The sequence below is a fragment of the Carassius carassius genome, chromosome 38 (assembly GCF_963082965.1).
Source record: "Carassius carassius chromosome 38, fCarCar2.1, whole genome shotgun sequence".
Taxonomy (NCBI): Eukaryota; Metazoa; Chordata; class Actinopteri; order Cypriniformes; family Cyprinidae; genus Carassius; species Carassius carassius.
The window spans coordinates 27,766,833-27,790,539 of NC_081792.1; the positions used below are offsets into that span (position 1 = coordinate 27,766,833).

At 34.2% G+C, this 23,707-nt stretch overlaps 3 protein-coding genes and 1 pseudogene across 3 annotated transcripts; 1 reads left to right on the top strand and 3 right to left on the bottom strand.

Moving 5' to 3' along the window:
- Positions 1 to 6,852: 6,852 nt before the first annotated feature.
- Positions 6,853 to 7,882, bottom strand: LOC132119111 (transcription factor HES-5-like). The gene is made up of 2 exons (XM_059528862.1): positions 7,657 to 7,882; positions 6,853 to 7,563 (listed from the first exon to the last, which is right to left on the bottom strand). Exons 1-2 carry the CDS (start codon positions 7,705 to 7,707, stop codon positions 7,195 to 7,197), a joined length of 420 nt encoding a protein of 139 aa, XP_059384845.1. The 5' UTR covers positions 7,708 to 7,882; the 3' UTR covers positions 6,853 to 7,194.
- A 6,486-nt stretch (positions 7,883 to 14,368) lies between these two features.
- Positions 14,369 to 15,416, top strand: LOC132119112 (transcription factor HES-5-like). Its single transcript, XM_059528863.1, has 2 exons — positions 14,369 to 14,547; positions 14,628 to 15,416. The coding sequence occupies exons 1-2, from the start codon at positions 14,491 to 14,493 to the stop codon at positions 15,030 to 15,032; spliced, it is 462 nt and encodes a 153-aa protein (XP_059384846.1). The 5' UTR covers positions 14,369 to 14,490; the 3' UTR covers positions 15,033 to 15,416.
- A 3,190-nt stretch (positions 15,417 to 18,606) lies between these two features.
- Positions 18,607 to 21,026, bottom strand: LOC132119700 (transcription factor HES-5-like). Its single transcript, XM_059529890.1, has 3 exons — positions 20,925 to 21,026; positions 19,494 to 19,574; positions 18,607 to 19,413 (listed from the first exon to the last, which is right to left on the bottom strand). The coding sequence occupies exons 2-3, from the start codon at positions 19,548 to 19,550 to the stop codon at positions 19,009 to 19,011; spliced, it is 462 nt and encodes a 153-aa protein (XP_059385873.1). The 5' UTR covers positions 19,551 to 19,574; positions 20,925 to 21,026; the 3' UTR covers positions 18,607 to 19,008.
- Positions 21,027 to 22,036: 1,010 nt separating this feature from the next.
- On the bottom strand, positions 22,037 to 22,934 carry LOC132119701 (transcription factor HES-5-like; annotated as a pseudogene).
- Between the last annotated feature and the right edge of the window lie 773 nt (positions 22,935 to 23,707).

Consider the following 23,707-nt stretch of genomic DNA (forward strand, 5'->3'; position numbering starts at 1 on the left):
CAGAATATCAGATGCGGTCACTAGTAGAAAATGTTATTTAGTTCATCAGACAGAAGATGAAACAAGTCCGATGTTTTCATCCTCTTGGGTTTTGACCGTATGAGCTCAGATTTTGATCTGCAAAGCCGGGTTTTGCCCAAATGCCAAGCTGAGTGCAATTACTTTGCACAATTACTTTTGAATTGAATGAGGAATTTCTTAAAAAGCATCACCAGTTCATTAGACCCCTATCATCATACCAGCATCAGCCGGTTTTACTGAAAGCCTTAGAAAGTTTTTCAGTTTCTGATTTTAACAAGATCTGTGGCCTCAATCCTTCTCTTTTTATTTGTATGATAATGAAATCAGAAATTATCAGTATAGGTACATGAGAACATTTTTATGTTGTCTTTATTATTTGTTTTTGCTGCTAATGAATTTTCCTGGTGTGTGAGCTACTGGTGTATGTTTCAAAATAATGAATGTATTTGGTGCTGGGGTCAAAAAAATAAATAAACGTAATTGATTCATTTGCTTTGTTGAGGTCCTTTTTATTTTGTTTGTAATGATTCTGTTTGAGAAAACCATATTTAATTAGTGTTTATTTTTAAAGCCATAAATGTACAGCGTATGTGTTAACATGTAATAATCAGAGAGAACATAATTTTGTCTTTTTAATTTGTATTTTGTAATTTATGAATTTCATGATTTACATTTTTTTTTACTATAAAAATATTTTTTTTTAGGCAAGGCAAGTAATGTTTCATACACATTTCATGAACATTGGTAATATTTAAATAATATTTAAAAATAATAATGCAAATATTTTAAATCATAAAATAAGCACAGCCAAAAAATTATAAACATTTTATTAAAAATAAATGAGGATAAAAGAAAAAAATATATTTAATTAATTAATAATAGTATCATATTGTCCTATTTATAACATTATTTAAAGGTTACAAAAACGTCTAACTATCTATCTATCTATCTATCTATCTATCTATCTATCTATCTATCTATCTATCTATCTATCTATCTATCTGTCTGTCTGTCTGTCTGTCTGTCTGTCTGTCTGTCTGTCTGTCTGTCTGTCTTTCTATCTATCTATCTATCTATCTATCTATCTATCTATCTATCTATCTATCTATCTATCTATCTATCTATCTATCTATCTGTCTGTCTGTCTGTCTGTCTGTCTGTCTGTCTGTCTGTCTATCTATCTATCTATCTATCTATCTATCTATCTATCTATCTTTCTTCCTGACGATGTTTTTTTTTAGATGTATTCAGGTTAGTGTCCAGCAGAAGGCAGGAGTTGGACTCCTCTCTGAAGCTACTCTGGAAGCCACAGAAGAACATCAGCGACTCTACAGTGAATGAATCTGAAACGAGTGCAGGTGTGGACGTGTGATGGTAAATGTCGCAGGTGCGCCGGCGCTTGAGCTGGAACTCCATGTTAGCTACAGGACAGGTGTACTGAGGCCAGGAGCTCTGCAGAAGCTCACCCTCCTCTTTAAGACGGCCCAAGCAAACCATCAGGAACTCATGGGTGTCCTGAGAGAAGAAAGAACAATAACATCTTTCTCCAGCCTCCAGAAGTACTTCAGTAATTCTGTTTAATACAGTGTGTCATACTCATCTTACTCCTGATCACACAACAACTGTGTTCACTGCTGCTCAGCTGCAGATAGACTACTTTAGTTGGACCCCATAAAAACAACATCTTAAAAATTATAATAAAGAATGTTTTATAAAATGTTAAAATTCATTATAGTATGGACTCAGTCAATCAAGCAGGGCTGAGCCTGGTCAGTACCTGGATGGGAGACCTCCTGAGAAAACTAGGTTGCTGCTGGAAGAGGTGCTAGTGAGGCCAGCAGGGGGTGCTCACCCTATGGTCTGTGTGGGTCCTAACACCCCAGTGTAGTGATGGGGACACTATACTGTCAAAAAGCACCGTCCTTCGAATGAGACATCAAACAGAGGTCTTGACTCTCTGTGGTCATTAAAAATCCCAGGATGGGTTTCGAATAGAGTAGAGGTGTGACCTCAGCATCCTAGCTAAATTCGCCCATTGGCCTCTGACCATCATGGCCTCCTAACAATCCCCATATCTACTGATTGGCTTCATCACTCTGTCTCCTCTCCACTAACAAGCTGGTGTGTGATGGGCGTTCTGGCACACTATGGCTACCGTCACATCATCCAGGTGGATGCTGCACACTGGTGGTGGATGAGGAGATACCCCCTCACAATGTAAAGTGCTTTGAGTGCCTAGAAAAGCACTATATAAATGTAATGAATTATTATAATTATTATCTACACCAACCCTAAATCTACCTTTCATAAAAACCAAACTTAATGTTAAAGTTAACACTTATATGTATATATTAAATATAATACATTCTCATTATGTAACATTCTTATGTCTACACATTGTTATATATAAATGTAAATACATTCTTATGTAGGCGCAGGGTGGGGGGGGGGGGGTTCTATATAAGAATGTATTTGAGCTAATTCTGCTTAAACTTAATGAAACTTTTAATTTTAATTTTAAGTGAGCATAAAATATTTGAATCTTAGAAACACTGTATGAGAAACGACTGCTATGCTTGACTGAGAGCAGAACGTCTCGAAAGCTGATAACTTTGAATTATTTTATTTCTACACAGTGAAACTTACAGATAGAATGTTAAATACAGCATTTAATTACTATTATGTTTTCTTATGAAAAGCATGATGACATTAACACTATTATGAACCTCATGTGATATCACTGCCTGTGATCTTGTAAAATTTAAGAACCAAGATCGTATTTATCATTATAGATCCTCAACAGAAGGATATGAATTTTTAGTTGTACATACATATATAAATAAAATCTCTCTCGTTTCCCTGTAGGTCCAGATTAAACATGCTACGCGTGAGATCTTCATCTGGCGGTCTTGGACGAGGTATGTTTCTGTATGCATGCAGCACATGGACTCACACACTTTCACTTTGACACTTATTCTTATAGAGATGCAGACATGTGTCAACACATGCATTGAATAATAGTAATAATCGTATGCCTGTGCATTATTATGTGGTGTTAGCAAGTGCTGGAAGTTTTCATTTTACCTGCAAGTGAGCAGGCAGACTGTTATGTAATACTCAAGAAGAAACTTGTCCTCCAGCTCTTTGCACAAGAGTCTTTCATTGCTTTTACTGTAGCTCAATATATTCATACGCATAATTCACATACTGAGACACTGTTTTCTATGTGAATATATTGTCAAATATAATTTGTTCCTGTAATCAATGTTGAAAACTGTTGTGCTGCTTCATATGTATGTGAAAACAGTGGCACATTTTATTTTTCTGGATTCTTTGATTAATATAAAGTTTAAAAGAACAGCATTTATTTGAAATATAAATCTTTTACAACATTATGAATGTCTTTACTCATACACAATGGTTTTATGTGATCGCACACACGCAGTGCTTTAAAGAATACTTTACATTATAAATAGTCCTTAATTTTTATGATTTTACACAAAATGTTGACTTGTGCATTAATTTTTCTTAAATGTATTTTTTACTTTTAGTGAACATAGTGCATTGTTTTAACTGACAGCAGAAAACTTACAGAATTTCCTTAATGGTAAATTGTTAATGTTTTATTTATTTTTTTGTAATCTCACAAATTTTTTTTTGTCAGAACTGAGAATTTATATTTCACTATTACCAGTTTTAAACTTGTAATTGTGAGTTTATACCTCTCAATTCTGAGTTGTATTATTCTGAATTTACATTTCGTAATTATTTTTTTGTTCCACCATGAGAAAAAAAAAACGTATTAAGATAAATGCATTGTTTTTTCTCGCAATTCAAAAGAGAAAAAGTCATAATTTTCACAATTCCTTGTTGTTTTTATTCCATAGTGGAAATAAGCTTCCATAGAACTGCAAGTGCAAGTCTAAGTCAGTGAATATAAAATATCTCATATTTATTAATTCTTCTGTAGGAGATCTTTGGGCCTATCCTGACAGCGTATGTTTACCCTGAAAACGGCTATCAGAAGGTTGTGCACTTAATAGACAACACTTCTCCGTACGCACTGACAGGAGCAGTCTTTTCCGAGTGCAGCTCATTTCATCATGTTCACTATCAGCTGCTGGCCCAGATTAAGCTCAGTGAAAAAATGTTTTGGAGGATGTGCTGGAATCATACATCATTAAAACACATTTATAATGTAGTTGCTTGTTTCAGTTTATTGATGAGGCAGAAAAGGCCTTGAGAAACGCTGCTGGAAATTATTATGTCAATGTCAAATCGACTGGATCCCTTGTGGCCCAGCAGCCATTCGGTGGCGCCAGAGCATCAGGTAAACCGAAACCCATAAACAAGTCAAAATCACTAGATACATATCTCAAAATATATTCTTTGCTTAAAATAAAATTCACATCTCTTACCTGTTGTAAATGACTGCTTAAAATTAGAAAGAAACAACTATTTGGATAAAATAAAATTGGAGGAAAAAAATTCTAAGTAACTTTCAATTTACTTATTGGTCAATTGTTTATGTTTTTAAATGTTTATTTTATTTGACATTTTTAACTAAAAACATTAAATATAAGAACAAAAAGTGAAATATAAATGCAAGTCAAACTAAGTGAATATAAAATATCTCAAATATATTCTTTGCTTAAAAAAAACTTTCTTGCTTTTAAGATTTGCCTTCTTAATATTATAAAGCTTTTTTTTTTTTAATGTGCAAACAGAAATGCACATGCATTGCTCGTTTTAATTGAAAGACGAGTCAAACCTTCTAATTTACCTATTGGATTAATGTAATATATTTATATTCCCGGAGTTTATTAAGAGTTCTAACAAACCTGCGAAATGCACTGAAAAGGTTTCACTTTAATCTCTGTGTGATTATCTTTCAAAATTATGTCTCTAGACAATAAACAGACATCTTATCTTTTTATGATTGTCGAATAAGTGGAAGGAAACAGTTTCCATGTCATCTCTTCTGTTACATTTATACTGACGTGATGAGCTCTTTTAAATTATTAGAACTACATGTGACATTCTCATTTAAATCTGTAGCATTCTAATAGAGTGTGTGTAGAAGTGTGAACATCAGGGAGTGTGTTCTGATAGCAAGGTATTGAAAAGAGTCAAAATATCCTTAACTTACTGTGCCTGAAATAAACACTTTTGACATTAAGACTTTCCCGTGCCTCAATACAGACCCAATCTGCTTTTATTTTCATGCCATTTAGCCTTGCTGCTGACACCTTGAATTTTAAAGGTTAATTGCTGAAGTGTTTTTCATAAAGACCTCAGATTTATGACACATTCACAATTTTACAGAAGAAGGCTTGAGTGCAGAGATCTAACTCTAACAAATCGTGAAGATGTTATTTAAACTATGAGGTATAAAATTAAAAACACAGACTATGATACCAAACAAAAACATTATTATTTTTGGTAATATTTATAGTTATTTTTGTAATACTTATATACGATATGCACACAAAAGTATTTATAATACTTTGAATTAGATTTTTAATTTTATATTTTCTTTAGTTTCTTTCATTTAGTTTAAATCTGTGCTTTGGTCAGTTTTGTTATTTTATTTATTAGTTGCCAAGGCAACGTTTCAAATTTTCATGTTATTTTTTAAACTTTAAGTTTTAAATATAAGTTTATTCTGAATTAGATGTTACTTTTGTATTTTCTGATTTCATTTTAAGTTTATGCTTTTGTCATTTTTATATTGGTTTCAGTTTAGTGTTAGTAATTTTCTTAGTTTGACTTGCTTTATTTTAATTATTTGTCAAGGCAACATTCATCATTTTGATTCGTTTTTAATCAATATTCGTTATTTAGATTTATTTCAATAAAAAAAACAACACCACAAATGGCTCTAGCTTTTAAGTCTGCATAGTTTTTTTTTTTTTTTTTTTACTATTTCCTTCATAAATATTTATAGTATTTTATATAGTATTCCAGAATAATTCTGTACAAATATAGCAAAGATGTAAACATATTTACAGAACAAACTGTTCTTATTGCTCAGATCTTACTAGGCTGTGGTTCACACACACTTCTCCTTATCTCAGTGTACAAGAATCAGAAGAACTGAAGGGATAGCTCACCCAAAGATTACAATACTGTCATCATTTACTCACCTTCACAATGTTCCAGACCTGTATGAGTTTCTTTCTTCCATTGAATACAAACTAAGATATTGGGAGTAGACACTGACTATCATAGTAATCTTTTTATAAATAAAATGTTTTATTATTTAAATGTTGCTGAATAATTGTCATGTTTAGATATACATATAGCCCAGTATAAGTACCAGTTAGGTTCATTAAGGTTCATTAAGACCAGCACGCTTTTAAATTTAGTGCATTTAATATCAATTGCAATTCATATTATTTTTAAGGTTTTCAAGTCATTCGAGTTATGACCTCATCTAAAAATAAACTATAAACAGAAACGTTTGTAAATGAAATCTTTAGGGTTTTCTATCTTAAACATATATATATATATATATTTTTTTTTTTTTAAGTAGCCTACTCAAGTTACAGCCTCATTTTAAAATAAATAAACCATCTATTATTAGCTTTAAGTATGAGTTAGAATGTTAAGCTCCATTAAATTTAGAGCTTTTAATATTAATTTAAGGTTTAAGGCATTCAAGTTACAGTATGATTCATAAAAAAAATACAAAGAAATCCATAGACTTGTATAACTTTAATTTGTAGGGTTTTCTGTATTAAAAATCTTTCAGAAAAAAAGTATTTCAAGTTATGACTTCAAAAAAAAAAAAAAAAAAAACAATGATAACAATTAAAGCATAAACAGAAATGTGTGTAACTTTAGTTTATTTTTGAGACTGTTACACATTCCATCAGTATGATGGATTTAACACCTCTAAAGGTTACAGACCTCATTAAAAAGATCATTTTCAACAGAAACCTACTGAGGTGACGTAGTCCTCATTTTTACAATATGTAAATGAAGTTCATCTCCACACAGGTGAAGTAAAGCAATAGATACGTGCTCTCAGACTCAGGTATGGGGTAGACTGGTACATTCTCTGCGTCATGACAGCTGCTGTCTACATCGACGTTTTATAAAAACAAAGTGTTTTACTTATTTTGAGAAACAGTCTGTTCTCTGTACGTCTTCGTCAGGATGCTGTGAAGATCACCAGGGTCTCCAGAGCGCATCTTCTCTGCTGCTCTTTGATGTGATCTGACAGCTGTCTTCCACGCTTACTTTTGCTCGCTGTGTTGTGTCACACTGTGCCTTTAAAACTGGCTTGGCGATCTGTTGCACCATAAATCTTGCGGTTTCCTCTGTACACCTGGAGAACCCGTGCGTGTAGCTCTGCGCATGCGTGCTCGGACAGGTGTTGCTCTTCAGGTAAAACACAGCCATTTCCAGAACATCAGCCTTCTCTAGTTTAGAACAGGGCTGGCTGGCTTTTATCTCGGCTTTCAGGAGAACTTTAAGCTGTTCGATGCATCTGTTAATACGATCTCTGCGCATCTTTTCCACCACTGGTTTACTCACCTGGAAAAAAAAGAAAAGAAAAAAGAATGGATCGTAAAGTAAACAATCTTGCTTTGGAATGGAACTGAGTTCTTAAAAAAGTTCAATACTTACTTTACTTTTTTCTTTTCCAGTCTGAGTCAGTTTGCAGACAGTAGGAGCCATTCTTGCATTCTGCAGTTTGTTTGCTGTCACTTTATCGAGCGTGTGTCTTCTGCTGAAGGGCCCCGTTATATATGCCCTGATCCGCGCTCTTCTGTTTCTCACACTTTTGAGCCAATCACAACGCGGCTCAAGATTCAATAGGGAAAGTTTAAATGAGCTTGATCTTCCTTTGCTGGGAAACAATAGAGGTGCGCGCTCAAGCAGCTGGAGCATGTGTGTGTGCGTGTGTGTGTGTGTGTGTGTGCATGCACTCTGTAAATGGGAAGTGTGAAATTGCGGGAGTGCACGAGCCTTTGGCAGCATGCATGGCTGTTCTGGCGGGAAACTAGAGGATCAATGCAGTGAATAGAGATTAGAGAACTTTCAGACGCTTCCCGCTCAAAATCTCTTTCAGAAGAGATTCTGAACAATTATATGAAAGGCTAACAATGAGTAGATGTTTAGCTCTTAATCAACACACGTAAGTGCATATATCAGTAGTGTTTTAATGCTTGCTATACATTTTTTTTTTACCACATACTTTCCCTCCAAAAAAAAGTTGATGAATTGATGATGAATTTAATTTAAATGTATTGATTTTTTAGAAAAGATAGGAAGTGCAAAATATAAACACAAAATACTTATTTTTGTTTTTCTAAATAATTAAATATTTTATATAAATATTTTAGATAAATATTTAATTTTTTGTTCTTTTACATAAGTATATGGATGTTTGATATAAGTATATGGATGTTTGATATATTTATATATTATTATTATTATTATTTATATATATATATTTACAACACACTTTCTATTACATGCATGTTCATTTTTGCATTTTATTTAAAATTTTGTTTTCTGTTGTCATTTTACAAATAAGTATATTTTCCAGATGCAGAACATTTTTTACAGATTAACAGTGACCACGTTTTACCATTAGCCATTCATATATAGATTGTTGTATATCAGTGTTTATGTTGTACATATTGAGAGAATATTAAGGCTATACATACTAATATTTATTTACCACATTTGCCATATTTCTGTATATTAATTTGAATTTTATTTGTTAAAATGTCATTAACTAACATGAACAAATAATGAACAGTACATTTATTACAGTATTTATTATATATTTATGCTAATGTTAGTTAATGAAAATACAGTTGTTCATTGTTAGTTCATGTTAATTTAGTGCATTAATAATGTTAAACAAGCACAACTTTTGATTGTAATAATGCGTTAGTAAATGTTGAAATTATGAAAATGCTGAAGTATTGTCCATGCTAACTTAAGCAGTTAACTGATTAACCTTTTTGCAAAGTGTTACCAAGCTGCTGTACATAAATTATTGTCCAAATTTCTATTCCATTTCTAATTATTTAACAGGTTAACAGTGACCACGTTTAGCCATTCATAGTATTTATTTGTTTAATATCATTGTTTTATGTTGCACTGACAATTTACATATTGAGAATATATAAATGTTGGCTTTAAACACTGATATTTATTCTTTTTAATTGTATGTGTTGGAATGTCATTTTACATATGAAAATTTAAAATGGTAATGCATGTTTTTTTATTTTCCAGATTTTAAATGATTATTTTACAGCTGACCAAATGTGTAGCCATACATAGTATTTTTTAGTTTTTTTCTTGTTTTATATAATTGTTTCATGCTGTAAGTTGGATATGTGCATATTTCTGTTTATATTATGTATACATTTGTTCTGTACCCACTTGATATTTAAGATCAAGGAGTATTTTAGGATGGTTAAGTGTGGCTCTTTAGGATTAATCATTCTGTTAATCCTTCCTCGGTGTACCCCAGTGGGAATGGCTGCCTCATTGAGAGCCCATTAGTAATGCGCTGGGGAGAGCGGCACACTTCTATTGGGCCCCATTTATAGAGCTGCTGTGGGAAAGTTGGGACAACACAGGCTCCAGGATTAGACTTTGAAGAGCTCAAAGGCGCAGCTGGCTCCTGTGCGCGGGAAAGTGTGCTCAGCAAAGCCCAGCGCTGACAGGCATTTTGTCGAGCTTTGCACATGAGAGGTTCATTTGAGGTTCACTTGGCTCACTTGTGCAGTTGTAAATTGCTTCGGGTTCCTATAATGTTATTTTAAAGCAATTACCGAGCAAGCAGTCTGTTGACTTATTGCACATATGTTTTACACAGATTAAATGGCCATTAAAATAATATTGCAAAATGCCACTTGAATTGGTTTGCTGCACACAAATTCTTAAAAATTTGCAGAGATGGCATTATAATAACTGTGGAACACACTACACTATTTATATTTATATACACACACACACACTTATTTATCTAACACACATACTTAGTGTACACTTAAATTTTGCACATAATATACCTGTATATACACAACTGCTTTTTGTAAAATACCTGTCATACAATTTGTATATTGTCATTCCTTACCGACTTATTTGTATTTTTTATTCTTTTATTATGTGTTTTTTGTTCTGTCGCTGTCATTCTGTCACGATAACAAATTCCTTGTATGTGTGAACATACCTAGCAATAAAACTCATTCTGATTCTGAAAATAAAAAAGGGTCTTTATTATTATCGATGCATCCATGAAGAGGCACAAATGGTTCTTTATAGTGGAAAAAACATTCTTTAGATTATTAAAAAGTTCGTGTTTTATAAGAACTTATGACTGCAAGCTAAAAAAGCAGAGGCTCTGTTCTTTATTTTGACATTTTGCATGTTCAGATATTCATAAATGTTTTGTGAAAATTATCAAAAATCTTGGTGGTGGCTGGCACCTTTTTAAAAAAAAATGCTGACAGGGAAGGGGTTAATAGAAAATAAAATGGAAAAATTACCATCTTTGGTTTCCCAAAGAATCATTCATGAACAGTTATTCAGCATTAAAAAAATTTTTGTAAAATGGAACTCTTAAAAATAAAGACTCCAAAAGAGTGCAGTAATGCTAGAAGAACCATTTTTGGTTCCCAAAGAACCTTTCAGTAAATATTAATCCTTAAAAGAACCAATTTTTCTTACTGTAAAGAGCATTTTAATAATCTAAAGGACAATTTCCAACTATAAAGAACCTTTCGTCTATTGGAAATGTTCCATGCCAGAATCTTTATTCAAAATGCAAAATGTTATTCTTCAGTGCAGCATCTAATCTATGAACAAGTGCATCTCTTGTTCTCTGTGTCTATCAGGAGGTGCTTTGGTTTAGTTAACCCCGAATTCTGTTCCCACACCAATTCCCATCTCCCGCCAAAATTGACTGGTAAAGCCACAATACATTCATCCTGCTCTGCAAAAGGGTCTTTGAATGTGGGCGCCCCCTTGTCCAACACTCTTCTCATTCTCACACACACACACACACACACACACAGCGAGGGAAGCAGATGCTCAGTGCTGTGTGCCCAGTGTGAAGTGTCCCTCTCTTCATAAAAACGGGGAGCTGGGAAGCCCCTGACCTCCCCTCTCCTCTCTGGACAGGAATTCAGGTCTCGATGTGAGAGCAGCTCGATCACATTCCAGCGTCACATGCTCTGGCATTCACAGCTCAGACGCATGAAAAGAAGCAGTTAGAGTGCGAAACTGTGACATTGTCTGATACCTTCTGCCCCACTGAAACCCCTTGAGTTTGCCAGTGTGTTTGTGGTCATTAAAACTTAAAAAGAGAGGGAAAAACTTTTATACTGTCAAAAAACAATTGGTGAATTGGTCTCTTCTTCAAAAGCAAGACAGTGTTCAAATGATTTATTTTTAATAAATGAAACATATAATAATATATAAACCGTTTTTAATAATTTAACCATTTTTAATGAATACAAATATTTTATAAAAATATGTATTATTATTTTTTTTAAAAAATGTTTGATTTATTAAAACTATTACAAACATGTATATGTATAAAAAAATAATTTGAACCTTTTAAACCGTTTTTAATCAATAAAAATATTCAGTAAATGAAATTGAAAAAAATGTATCTTAATAAATATTTGAATATTTAGAAAAAAAATATGTATTCAAAACTATTCAAAAATAATAATTTATTTGAACTGCTTTAATAAACTGAACAACTTATAATTAATAAAAATCTATAAATAAAATATTTATTATTATTATTATTATTTAAATATTTATAAAAAATGTTCAGTTTAATAACAACTATTAAAACATATATGTATTTTAAATAATTATAATTTTGTATATATTAAAAACAATTCATCTGAAACATTTAAAAACAATTATTATTATTTAAATATTTACAGAAATTCTCCCCTCTAAATTGAAAACATCTTGTAGTCTTCCTGCATTTGAAGTTCAGCCTGTTGTGTATGAGAGGCTATCAGTGAATGTCTATTTGCATGTATAAATATACTGTGGCATGCAGAAACGTGTTTTGCACACATGCCTCCGTGTTTATTTGTGTTGGTGGGATTGTGTGCAGATCAATCTCTCCTCAGGAGTGAAAGCGTACCTGTGGCTTTGAGGTGCGTGTGGGAGAGCGGGAAACTTTGTGTGCGCAAGCAGAGGACCAGATGGTCTATTGAGAGCGGGAATAATGAAGCGCGCTGGATCAGCGGCCTGAAGTGTGGGAAGCAGACACAGACCGAAGCTCTCACACATTCCACACTGGAGAGACCTGCAGCTGGACAGAGAGAGAGAGAGAGAGACTTATTATATTCCTCTGAATGATGAGAGGCTCTATGGTGGAATGCAGGCTAGTCATTAAACTATCAGTGTCATCTGTCAGTATGGGTCACTGTTTGGAAATGTGAGTCTTAAAGAAGGCAGAAAACAACAAAAGAATATAAGAGCAAGTTTCCCTCCAAAAAACATCTGGCGTTGGGTGGCCATTGATGTCATTGATGATCTGAGTACCAGAAAAAAAAATTAAAATGTGTGTGTGTGTGTGTATATATATATATATATATATATATGGGTTTATAAGATGCAGTAAAAAAATAAGTGAAATAACAAAGTTAAAAATAAAATAAAATTCTAAGTAAATTCAGCAGTACCTGTATTGTTTCCAAAAATGAAGCAATCATTTTATGTTTTTTTTCATTTATTGAATTCAAATTCAGCAAGGGTTCTCAAATTGTATTGCCAGATTTTTTTCATTGTAATTTATTAAGGTATCTTTTATCAGTACTTTTCCAGAAGGCAAGGATTTTTTTCATTTTATTCAATTCATATTTTTTATTCAATTTAATCATTGTATTTTTATTCAATAAATTGTTATTATTATTCTGAAAATGTGCCACAAATTTTCCAGAATTCTTCCCAATCAAATGGTCAATGTCAGGGCTGCTGCAGATGTTGCGGCACATGCTCATGCAATGATGGAGACGTGTGCTGGATGGGTGGTGTAGATGTGAGGCCGAGGAGCAGGTGATGTGAGCGAGCGGTGAGAACACACACGCGTCCCGCAGCCCAGTGAAGCCTCTGATCTGAGCAGCAGGTTCAAAGGCTGTTTGAGGAGGGGCTCCATCTATTGACTCAAGAATGTGTGAGCAGGATCCAGTCTGGGTTTCCCACACTATCTGTCCATTTATTACCCAAAACTCTGTCAGGGTGGGAGGGGGGCCCGGAACAATAGAAGTGTGCCATCCTTGAGAGCACGGGATAATTGTGCTTAATCGACATTCACAGTGAATGCATTCCAGTCAGAGTGTGTGAAGACTGAAGAAACGCTTCTTTAGTTCTTTAGATCACAAACAATATGGGAAACATCAGCTTATATATAAAGTATTAAACGAAATTTTTATAACATAAAGATGTATAATAAAAATATGAATTATAAATATTAATTATAAAAATGTATTGTAAGGTTGTGTGCATATGTATATAAATGTACATGTATGTATAAAATATTAAAAATTTTATATTTTGTTCTGATAAACACATTCTGTTGGATAAACTTTGAGAAATGTTCACTTTGAAAAAAAATTATAGTAGATTACAAAAATATATATTTTTTAAATGTAACACATTGGATTAAATATGACATTTTAAAGTAGATAAAATCCTAAATAATAATACAATTCTTCCAGACAGAAGTTTTACAGGATATATTTGTCATTTTTATTGTATTTTTAGTGTATTATTATATGTATTATTCCTTTTACTTTACAATAATTAAAAAATAAGAGCAATCATTACCAAAAAGCAAGGATTGTAACCTTTTATTGCATATTTTTATTCAATCTTACAATTTACATTATAATATTGTGTGTATATGTATGTATATAATATTACAACACAATTAAACATTTTAAATTTAGATAAATATTTTTGCTAGTTTTTCTATTACATATTATTTGCTCATTATCATTTGCTAAAAATAAATAAATCAATAATAATAATAATATTTTTCTACCAGCCAGCTGTTGTACAGGATCTGGCTTTGCCTGATAAGGTGTGCAGCATCTAATCTTTAAATTCTTTACATCCCTTGGGAAATGATCATGTCTACAGTCCCCATCTGCAGAAGCCTTATCAGTGAGTGCTGATGTTCCCAGGTAATAAAAGTACAGAAACCTGCCTGTGTGTGTTGTGTTGGGTGTGTGGAAGCCTATTCCCTCCGTGGGAGCCCTGAGGCCAGTTAACCATGAAATAATTGATGCCTCTTCTATTGTGGAGGACGCCTCACCCACTGGCCTCTGAGTGTGGGAAAGCTAATCCTGACTGGGACTCATGGCTTTGTAATGCTAATGAGCTCCAATAAATAGAGGAGCACGACCCTCATTCCCAACACAACTGACTCGCTCTCCTCAGAGAAACATCTCTCCGTCTGAAAGAATGGCTCCGAGCTACAAGACTGACTACTCTAAACTTTCCACCAAACAGAAGCATAAAGTAAGTATTTCTGACTTATTTCTCTTTAGTTCTAGTATGAATTCTAAAAGACAGAACTAACCGAATGTCGTCTTCAACAGTTGAGGAAACCAGTGGTGGAGAAGATGCGCAGAGATCGCATCAACAGCTGCATCGAGCAGCTCAAATCCATGCTGGAGAAGGAGTTCCACCAGCAGGATCCAAACACCAAGCTGGAGAAAGCTGACATCCTGGAGATGACGGTGGTTTTTCTGAAACAGCAGCTGCAGCCCAAGACCTCAGCTCCACAGAAAGCCCACTCCGACGGCTATTCCCAGTGCTGCAGGGAGACCATGAGCTTCTTATCTGGAAACTCCAAGGTGGACGCTGTACGTCAGCATCTGAACCACTGCCAGGAAGCCCAGAGATCATCTAAAGACCTCGCTCACGTGTCTCCAGCTTCACATCAGATCATCAAGGTGAAGCAGGAACCGAGTGCTCGCAGACCTCTCTGGAGACCCTGGTAGATGATGAAAGACTTTGACAGAAGAACTAGATGGTGGTTTTACCATCTCTTTTATCGTAGGAGATACACATTTCCATTTCTATGTTCATTTCAAATGCTTCATATTGAAGTTTCAACTGTTTTATTCTTAATAAGATTTGTAAGACATTTGCCTTGAATTTCTCTAAAGGCTTTTGTTTCTAATCCTAATGTTGTTTGGCTTGCAAACAGTGAGTTTGCTCTGAATCAGAGCTCTTTGTCTGGTCCTGATGGATGTTCATTTGATACAGCCTTTTGTAAAGGCTACAGAAAAACAATATTTGTTCTTATGATGGCCTTTTGGTGCATTGACACACTGTGGACACTTTGTGTCTGGTACTGCTTTTAATAAAAGCAAATAATTACTAAAAAAGCATTTGAATTCATTCTTTCACTGATGTCTACTGTATATATTGTACTTAATAGATAGCAATGATAAAAAGTCACCACATAAACATTCACCAGAGATATTATGCTAAAAACACAGCAAATGTAGGAATACAAATATTTGGATGCATCAGATGTATTTCAGGTCATAGTTGAACACACAAAAATTAATAAATCCTTTAGAAAGATTATTAATCTTACATAATAATTAAGAGTTATCAGTACTTATATGTTCGGATAAGTTTGGAAATTCCTGAACATGTTTTAGTGACATGTTTAAAATATATTTCATATGCAAACCATTGTGTATCGGGGGTATTATAGTTAACTACAGTAAAATAATAAAATAAAAAATACTTGAAATAAACATTAAAATAAAATTTTAAAAAAAATAATCTAAAATGTTATTTAAGCTAGTTGTCAAGGCAACATTTCTCATCTTCATTTAGTTTTAACTTGATAAAAAAATAAAAAAATAAATAAATAAAACTGAAATAAGATGAATAAAAACTATATAGACATATTTATTATTGTTATTAATAATAATGACAAAAACAACAAAATAACTAACAATTTGCCTATGTAACATTACAATGCAAAATACAAAAAATATTAACCAATTCAAAATATTAAAAGAAACTACAAAAGTATTAATATAAAGTATAAATAATACTAAAATAACAATTATTAACTTTGAGGTACGGTGAGTTTAGCTTATCAGATTAAATATTAAATAATTGGATAGTTTTATATCGAAGGTCTAATGTGGTAACTAATTTAGTAATTTTTTTAGTTGCTGATCTCCAAACTCAGAAACACAATTTAAGTATTATGTATTTAAAAGTAAAACTTTTTAATTATGCAAGAATGCTGAAATTTTTACTCAACATTCTGTTTTATATTCTAGTATGAAATTTGTTATATAATCATATGTAATAAATAAGCTTTAGAAAGCAATGAATATACATAGACATATTATGACATATAATGTGTCATTAAAAAATTCTAGGTTAGCACACCAGACTTTTTTTATTTAGACTAATATTATTTAATCGCTGAGAAACATCATGCTGGAGTGTGGAGTGATGACACACAAGCACGTTCCATTTACAATGCTTTGTCTGCATGGGTCTGAAGTGTCTGATGCTTTCCCACACTCATGGGCCAATCACGAGGCTGTCTGTAACACTTGATAACATCAGCAGCTTGGAACTGGACAGAAGGAGGAGGGGGATCCTGAAAGAGGATCTAACAGCCACTATTTGTGTTTATACGTGTGTGTGTGTGTGTGTGTGTGTGTGTTCACTAGAGGTGTGTCGTCTCCTGATTACACTGCCTCACACCCTCAGAGACCAAAGGCCTCCCGCTCCTGTAAATTCAGCAGAAGCACATGGCCACCCTGACGTCTACTGTATTTACCTTACAGTCCAATAAAATGCGACGTGTGTGTCAAATAAAAGTGTGTCAATGCTTGATTTGTCAGATTTAAGTGAAACTGCATATATGTAAAAAGGATGTACAAGTAAACTGAATATAATTATGTTTTTTTATTGAAATGGCCATTAAAATTTATAAAATTTATAAATTTGTAAATAATATTTATTTTTAAACGTTTTTATATTTTTAATTTGATTTTAATTGTTTTATATATATATCTATATATATATATATATAATACTATGTAAAAAATATATATTTATTTTTAAAGTTGTCAATAAAACATAAAAAAATTACTGAAGTACATTTTACAAGAAAATTTAAGTCTTTCTACCTTTCTTAAAAAATAAATAGTTTAATTCAATGCATTAATTGCTTTTACTTTGTAATTGTGAAATCTACCAGCAAGTTCTGAGTGAAATTTGTCTCTACACCAGTTGCATTTATTATTATAATATTTTATTTACTGTAAATTAAATACTTCAGATGGAATACTAAATGCATAGCTAACCTATCATGGTTATTTATTTTGTTGTATTTTTAATCATTTTTGGTTGTTTTGTTGGTTGTTCTAAAGTCACAATAAAACATTGTAGAAAATAGTTTCTAAAGCACAAATAACTTTTTAAACTCACTTGACACATAACATTACGCCACTTCAAGTTTGCAACAAGTAGACTCAAACAACAAGTGAATAGCTGTTTCCCAGGGGGCTCGGGTTTGAATTAGGGGCAGTAGCAGGGACGGGTCAGGGTTCACACCACCATACCTAATGGATAATTTAGCACGGCACACCTCCTTAATGTCGGATCTGAAACAGGAGCTAGAGTCACGGGTGAGGGAAATCCTGGGAGAAGCCAGCCCCACACTCGATGGGCGACGCAGCCGCCCTCCATCGGCCACACCAGCTGTCTGATGAAACCAGAGCTGACAGCACACAGCACCTATTATCAAGGGTTTCAAAGTAAGAACACCAACATTAAGCCCCTGCGCATTTTTCTCACAAACTCAGCCAAGTCTAGTTTAATGCATGCTACTTATTAGACGATTCAAAAAATGCTTAAGAGGCATGAAGATATTAAAACTGAGGACACATGGGACGAATACAGATATTGCTAAATCTGGCATGTGGTTTTATACTCATTTAATAGGTCAACGTAGGTTAAGGGATAAAACCGTTTTCATTATTGCATAATAATGAAAAGGAGTGTACTTTGCAACAATGACTGGCTGACTGGATAATATCAGGCTTTTTACACATCATAAAATGTTGTGCAAAAAGGCTGATAAAATTTATGCATTCAGAAAAAAAAAGTTACAAATGTTTTTTTTTTTACCACTAACGGTTGTATATTAGTACCTTAAAGGTACATATTAGTACTTAAAATTTACATATTACAACTTAAATGGTGCATATTAATACCTTTTGACAGTCGAAAGTACCACACTATCAGGTTTAGTGCCTTTTTTTCCTGAGAGTGTACCTTGAATGCTATCACTTTGGATAAAAGTGTATGCCAAACTTTTTATTGTCATTTTGGAATATTCTTTGATTATTAAGTGTAAATGGACTCCCATTAGCTGAAATGGGCACCACTTGACAACTTTTAATGTGGTGGTGGTTTGTTAAAATCATTTCTTAAATATCAAAAGTCAGTTAATCATGTGCAACACAAAGCATTTGTTCCGATAAATAAAATAAAAAGGATAGCAGGAATGTTTTTTGTTTTTAATTTGTTTTTGACAGTATGACTGCACAATATACCACTACATATTGGAAATAAGAAAAATTCACATCTTTCATAAGAAGGAACCATTACATTTGCAAATCAAACATTGCAAATAATTACTTAGACTCCACAGGAGTTAAACAGATGTTTATCGACTCTTCATTGTGAAGATTTATACAAATTATTGTCCATCCATGAGGAAAACTACAGAGGTGTTTTACAATAAACTTCTTATCAGAATATAATCCTCTGTATAAGATTAGACTTTCACATTGTGAAACCCATTTTCTTCTACAAACTAGGTAGAAGCGCCATTCTTTCAAAACATTTGAAAAGGAAGTATCTCCTATTACATAAGAGATGGTAAAACCACCATCTAGTTCTTCTGTCAAAGTCTTTCATCATCTACCAGGGTCTCCAGAGAGGTCTGCGAGCACTCGGTTCCTGCTTCACCTTGATGATCTGATGTGAAGCTGGAGACACGTGAGCGAGGTCTTTAGATGATCTCTGGGCTTCCTGGCAGTGGTTCAGATGCTGACGTACAGCGTCCACCTTGGAGTTTCCAGATAAGAAGCTCATGGTCTCCCTGCAGCACTGGGAATAGCCGTCGGAGTGGGCTTTCTGTGGAGCTGAGGTCTTGGGCTGCAGCTGCTGTTTCAGAAAAACCACCGTCATCTCCAGGATGTCAGCTTTCTCCAGCTTGGTGTTTGGATCCTGCTGGTGGAACTCCTTCTCCAGCATGGATTTGAGCTGCTCGATGCAGCTGTTGATGCGATCTCTGCGCATCTTCTCCACCACTGGTTTCCTCAACTGTTGAAGACGACATTCGGTTAGTTCTGTCTTTTAGAATTCATACTAGAACTAAAGAGAAATAAGTCAGAAATACTTACTTTATGCTTCTGTTTGGTGGAAAGTTTAGAGTAGTCAGTCTTGTAGCTCGGAGCCATTCTTTCAGACGGAAAGATGTTTCTCTGAGGAGAGCGAGTCAGTTGTGTTGGGAATGAGGGTCGTGCTCCTCTATTTATTGGAGCTCATTAGCATTACAAAGCCATGAGTCCCAGTCAGGATTAGCTTTCCCACACTCAGAGGCCAGTGGGTGAGGCGTCCTCCACAAATCAAATCAAACACTGGCAGTACAAATCCTACAGGACTTACATTTACCTTATCTAGTTCCTTCCAATTAATCAACTGGTCAATCATTCGTTCGATAACCAAATAGAACGTTTAATGCTCTAAATACATTATTATACTGAAGATGTATATGCATTTACATTTATTTTTTTTTTTTTTACCTAAACTTAATGCAAACTTTATTTTTGACTAACACAATCCAATGCTGGGAATTAAATATATTTTCTTTGTTTTTTTTAACACCAGTCAGCCTCTATGGCTATATTCAGATGAGACCCAGGTTTAAATTATTCAAAAAGTAAAACTAAATAGGGCTAACTTTATAAAAAAAAATTCTAAAAATATTTAGAAAAAATCTGGATTTATCATTTTAAAGTACCAAAATATCTTAATTTTACTATTTATACGTTTTAATTTACCAATAAGATATTTTTATCTTATCTCAGGAATATTCTTAAATTATCTCCCACATCACTGTACATTATTTAGCAATAATAATAATAATGTCGGTTACTGATAAATCTTTTGATGTGGCATTTTATCATATTATTTAACTGATTTCTATCAAGAAGTCAAATTAAATTTGATATTTTTTATGATCAAATGAAATGTGTAAATTAAATTAATCCATGCATTTCCAGATTACATCGTTAAAGTCACATCCAGAAATCAGCATTTCTTTAAAAGGCCTTTGCAACAGATAGATGCAATAAACTGGAACCTCAAGGATCAAGACTCTCTGTTTGAAGCGCGTGTCTGAGTCTTTTTATTGCCTCACACCAACTTGTAGGTCTTGTCAGGACTACTGGACATGCTCGCAAGTGTCAGGCACACTTTTAGTGGCCCGTGACAGTGTTCACCCACAGCGGGAGAGGAAGGAAGCTCGCGCCGATATTAAAAGCGCCGTCTCGACTTTAAAGCCCGCGGCTCGTGCTGGTCTCTGATTGGCTGCCAGTATAGCGCGTAACCTACAGTCTATGCGCGTAACCTGAGCTAATGACCGTTAGCTCAGTGAGCTGCTCAACCTCATCCGTATATGACGAAGAGAGGATTTCACAGTCACACACTTTTTGACTTTAAATATTCACATAGTGGCACCGGTCAATCAAAACCAAGGCTGAGAGAGCATATAGGGTCCTGAGAAACACAAAGTAAGTGTAATATGACCTTTCAGATCTTAGTTAACTTACCTCATTTCCATTGAAACTTTCTTCCTCTTTCTACGCAGTTTCGAACGTTTCTTGTGGAAAAGACACTGAGAGACGCAGTGTCAAACATCTGAGATAATTATTTCACGAAACAACGTGGATATCCGAGCGACGGCTTGTCAAACTCGACAAAGCCGTTATTTTGGAGTTGACCGTTCATTCTTTAAAACAGCGCCGTGCTTGCGTCAGCTGCGTCACGTGTCCCTGCACGCGCACACCTGTTGCAAAGGACAAATCAGATGCACTTATGCCGTCCACGCCACGTAGATTGGTGCACAGATCACCTACACTTTCATAGACTTTCAAGACTCAAGAGAGCCGTGCATGCTCCTTTGGATTTAATCTAGTTAGAACAGTGGTTCTCAATTCCAGTCCTCAGATACCACTGCTCTGTATATTTTGCATGTCTCTTATTTAACACACCTGATTCAGATCAGCTCTTTAGAAGAGAGATCCATGCATGACCTGTGTTCCAATTGACATGCTCCCTAAATCAGAGTTCTTTGCTCCCTAATCCCTGGAAATTAATTCACGGCCTGCAGCATCTTTTCACACAGATTAAATTTACAAGAGATATGTGAAATGTGACATAATATACCTCTGTAAATAAATACAACTTAAATGCATGTCTCTTACACTGTATTGCCCTTTGAATAAAACCTAGATGCTCCTTTTGAACTAAAATCATGGCAATGTGCAGAGTGATGGTACGCAAAGACGGAATTGAAAACCACAGAGTTTGAGAATTGTTTTAACATGTTGTAGCTGATATCACTTATTAAAAAATGTTTCTATTAAAAATGTTGTGCTCATAATGTGAATACCTACCAGTGAAAATTGAAAGTGGATTGAAAAGCAGTTTATTAGATCTCTAATGAGAAAATAGATGTTTTGCACATTACACATGCAATGTCAAATACACATGCACATTGATACAATACCAGTGAGTCATTGAAAACGTAGTTTTCATCACAATGCATGCCTTTATGAAAGGAAAGTGTACATAAAACAGAACTTGTTCCAAAAAGGAACTGTTTAAAACTTTATAAACTGACAAGATTTATCCAAATATCCTCAAATAACTTTTTCTCAAAGGCTCTGTATGAAGTTAAAAAAATCTAGCTTCATTGTGAAGCACAAATTGATATTACTTTAAATAAGTAATAGACAGTTCATCAAAATAGATGGAAAAATTGAATTCTTTCTATAACAGAAATGTTGAATCACATGAAGTTGGAAGTATTCAAACAGCTGAATATATGCCTTGCACATTATACATCAATATGCATCATTTCTAATTCAAAGCAAAGTTATCAATGTATAATAACATACTTTATATAAAAAAAATCCAAATTAGAATTTCTTAAACACTTTTCCTCAAAAAAGAAAACAATAGTCCACTGAGTCTAATGTAGAAATTCAGTATGTGCTGCTTGTTGCTGTATGGCTCTATCAAGGCCTCCAGATGGCGCTCTTGTTGACATTCATGTCTTTGCTGGAGGTCTTCTGGTCTGGCAGGACACTTTCCCTCCTGTTCTGATCACATGATGTCTGCAGCTTCTGGACGTGCTTCAGCAGTCTTCTCTGGCTCTGTGTCTTCATCTCATCTTTGAACAGGAAGTGCACAATCTCACCGACACTCCTGAAGAAGCCTTGATTGACAGCATGTGAACTGGAGTTGTGTTGTTGCAGGAAGTTGACCTTCATCTCCAGGAAATCAGCTTGAATCAGTCTGCTGCTCGAGGAACTCTGGAGCCAGAAGACACTTGAGCTGCTCGATGCTGCTGTTGATACGATCTCTGCACATCTTCTCCACCATCGGCTTTCTCAGCTGCAAATGAAGACAGAAAAGCATCAGAGAAGTGGCCTTGGAATAAACCAGTGATTGAGAAGAGCCGTGAAAGCTGCTGCAGTAATGCTGCTGTAAGTAGGATGTGAATGTACCTTGTTGTTGAGAGGGAGAAGCTCCTTTGAGATGATTGTAGCTGTCATGTCTGGATCTCTGTGCTGTAGATCTCTCTGTTCAGAGTGAGTCTGGTTTGCACTGGCTGCAGCTCCTCTATTTATACTCCCAAATCTCCATATGAATGTGTGAGGCTTGAGCTTGTTGGAGTTTCTCACCGTTTGGAGCCAATGGAAGAGCTCAGACAGACAATGAGGGATGTGGAGCGCCACATGCTCAATGATCCTCCATCAGGAGCTCAAAGGAGCAGGTGGAGAGTGACTCTGGGAAAGTGCTGAGAGCTCATGTTCACATCAATGACACTGAAGCAGCACACGCTCATCATTACTAGAAACACACGTGGAGACAGTGAGCACACATACGTCACTGTCCACAAATATGTATATGCATACATGTATGTATGTATATATATATATATATATATATATATATATATATATATATATATATATATATAAATATATGACCCTGGTCTACAAAACGAGTCATAAGGGTACATTTTTAGAGATTGACATTTATACTTCACATGAAAGCTGAATAAATACGTTTTCTATTCATGTATGGTTTGTTAGGATTGGACAATATTTGGCCGAGATACAATAATCAAATAATTTGCTACAAATGTACCCCAGCAACTTAAGACTGGTTTTGTGCTCCAGGGTCACATATGAATGTGTTTGTTTGTTTGTCAAAGGATGAATTTATTTATGTTAGAAAATGTTTGATGTATAACTTATTTCTTACATTATTGACTAAATTTAAGTGCATAAGTTTCTAGATTTAAGATTTAGCATGTTGTAAT

Bases quoted from the DNA above. Each gene is read 5' to 3' on its own strand.
- LOC132119112 (XM_059528863.1), top strand. From the start codon at position 14,491: ATGGCTCCGAGCTACAAGACTGACTACTCTAAACTTTCCACCAAACAG. The intron at 14,548-14,627 runs GTAAGTATTTCT...CGTCTTCAACAG, and splicing joins CCACCAAACAGAAGCATAAA to TTGAGGAAACCAGTGGTGGA.
- LOC132119700 (XM_059529890.1), bottom strand. From the start codon at position 19,550: ATGGCTCCGAGCTACAAGACTGACTACTCTAAACTTTCCACCAAACAG. The intron at 19,414-19,493 runs GTAAGTATTTCT...CGTCTTCAACAG, and splicing joins CCACCAAACAGAAGCATAAA to TTGAGGAAACCAGTGGTGGA.
- LOC132119111 (XM_059528862.1), bottom strand. From the start codon at position 7,707: ATGGCTCCTACTGTCTGCAAACTGACTCAGACTGGAAAAGAAAAAAGT. The intron at 7,564-7,656 runs GTAAGTATTGAA...TTTTTTTTCCAG, and splicing joins CTGGAAAAGAAAAAAGTAAA to GTGAGTAAACCAGTGGTGGA.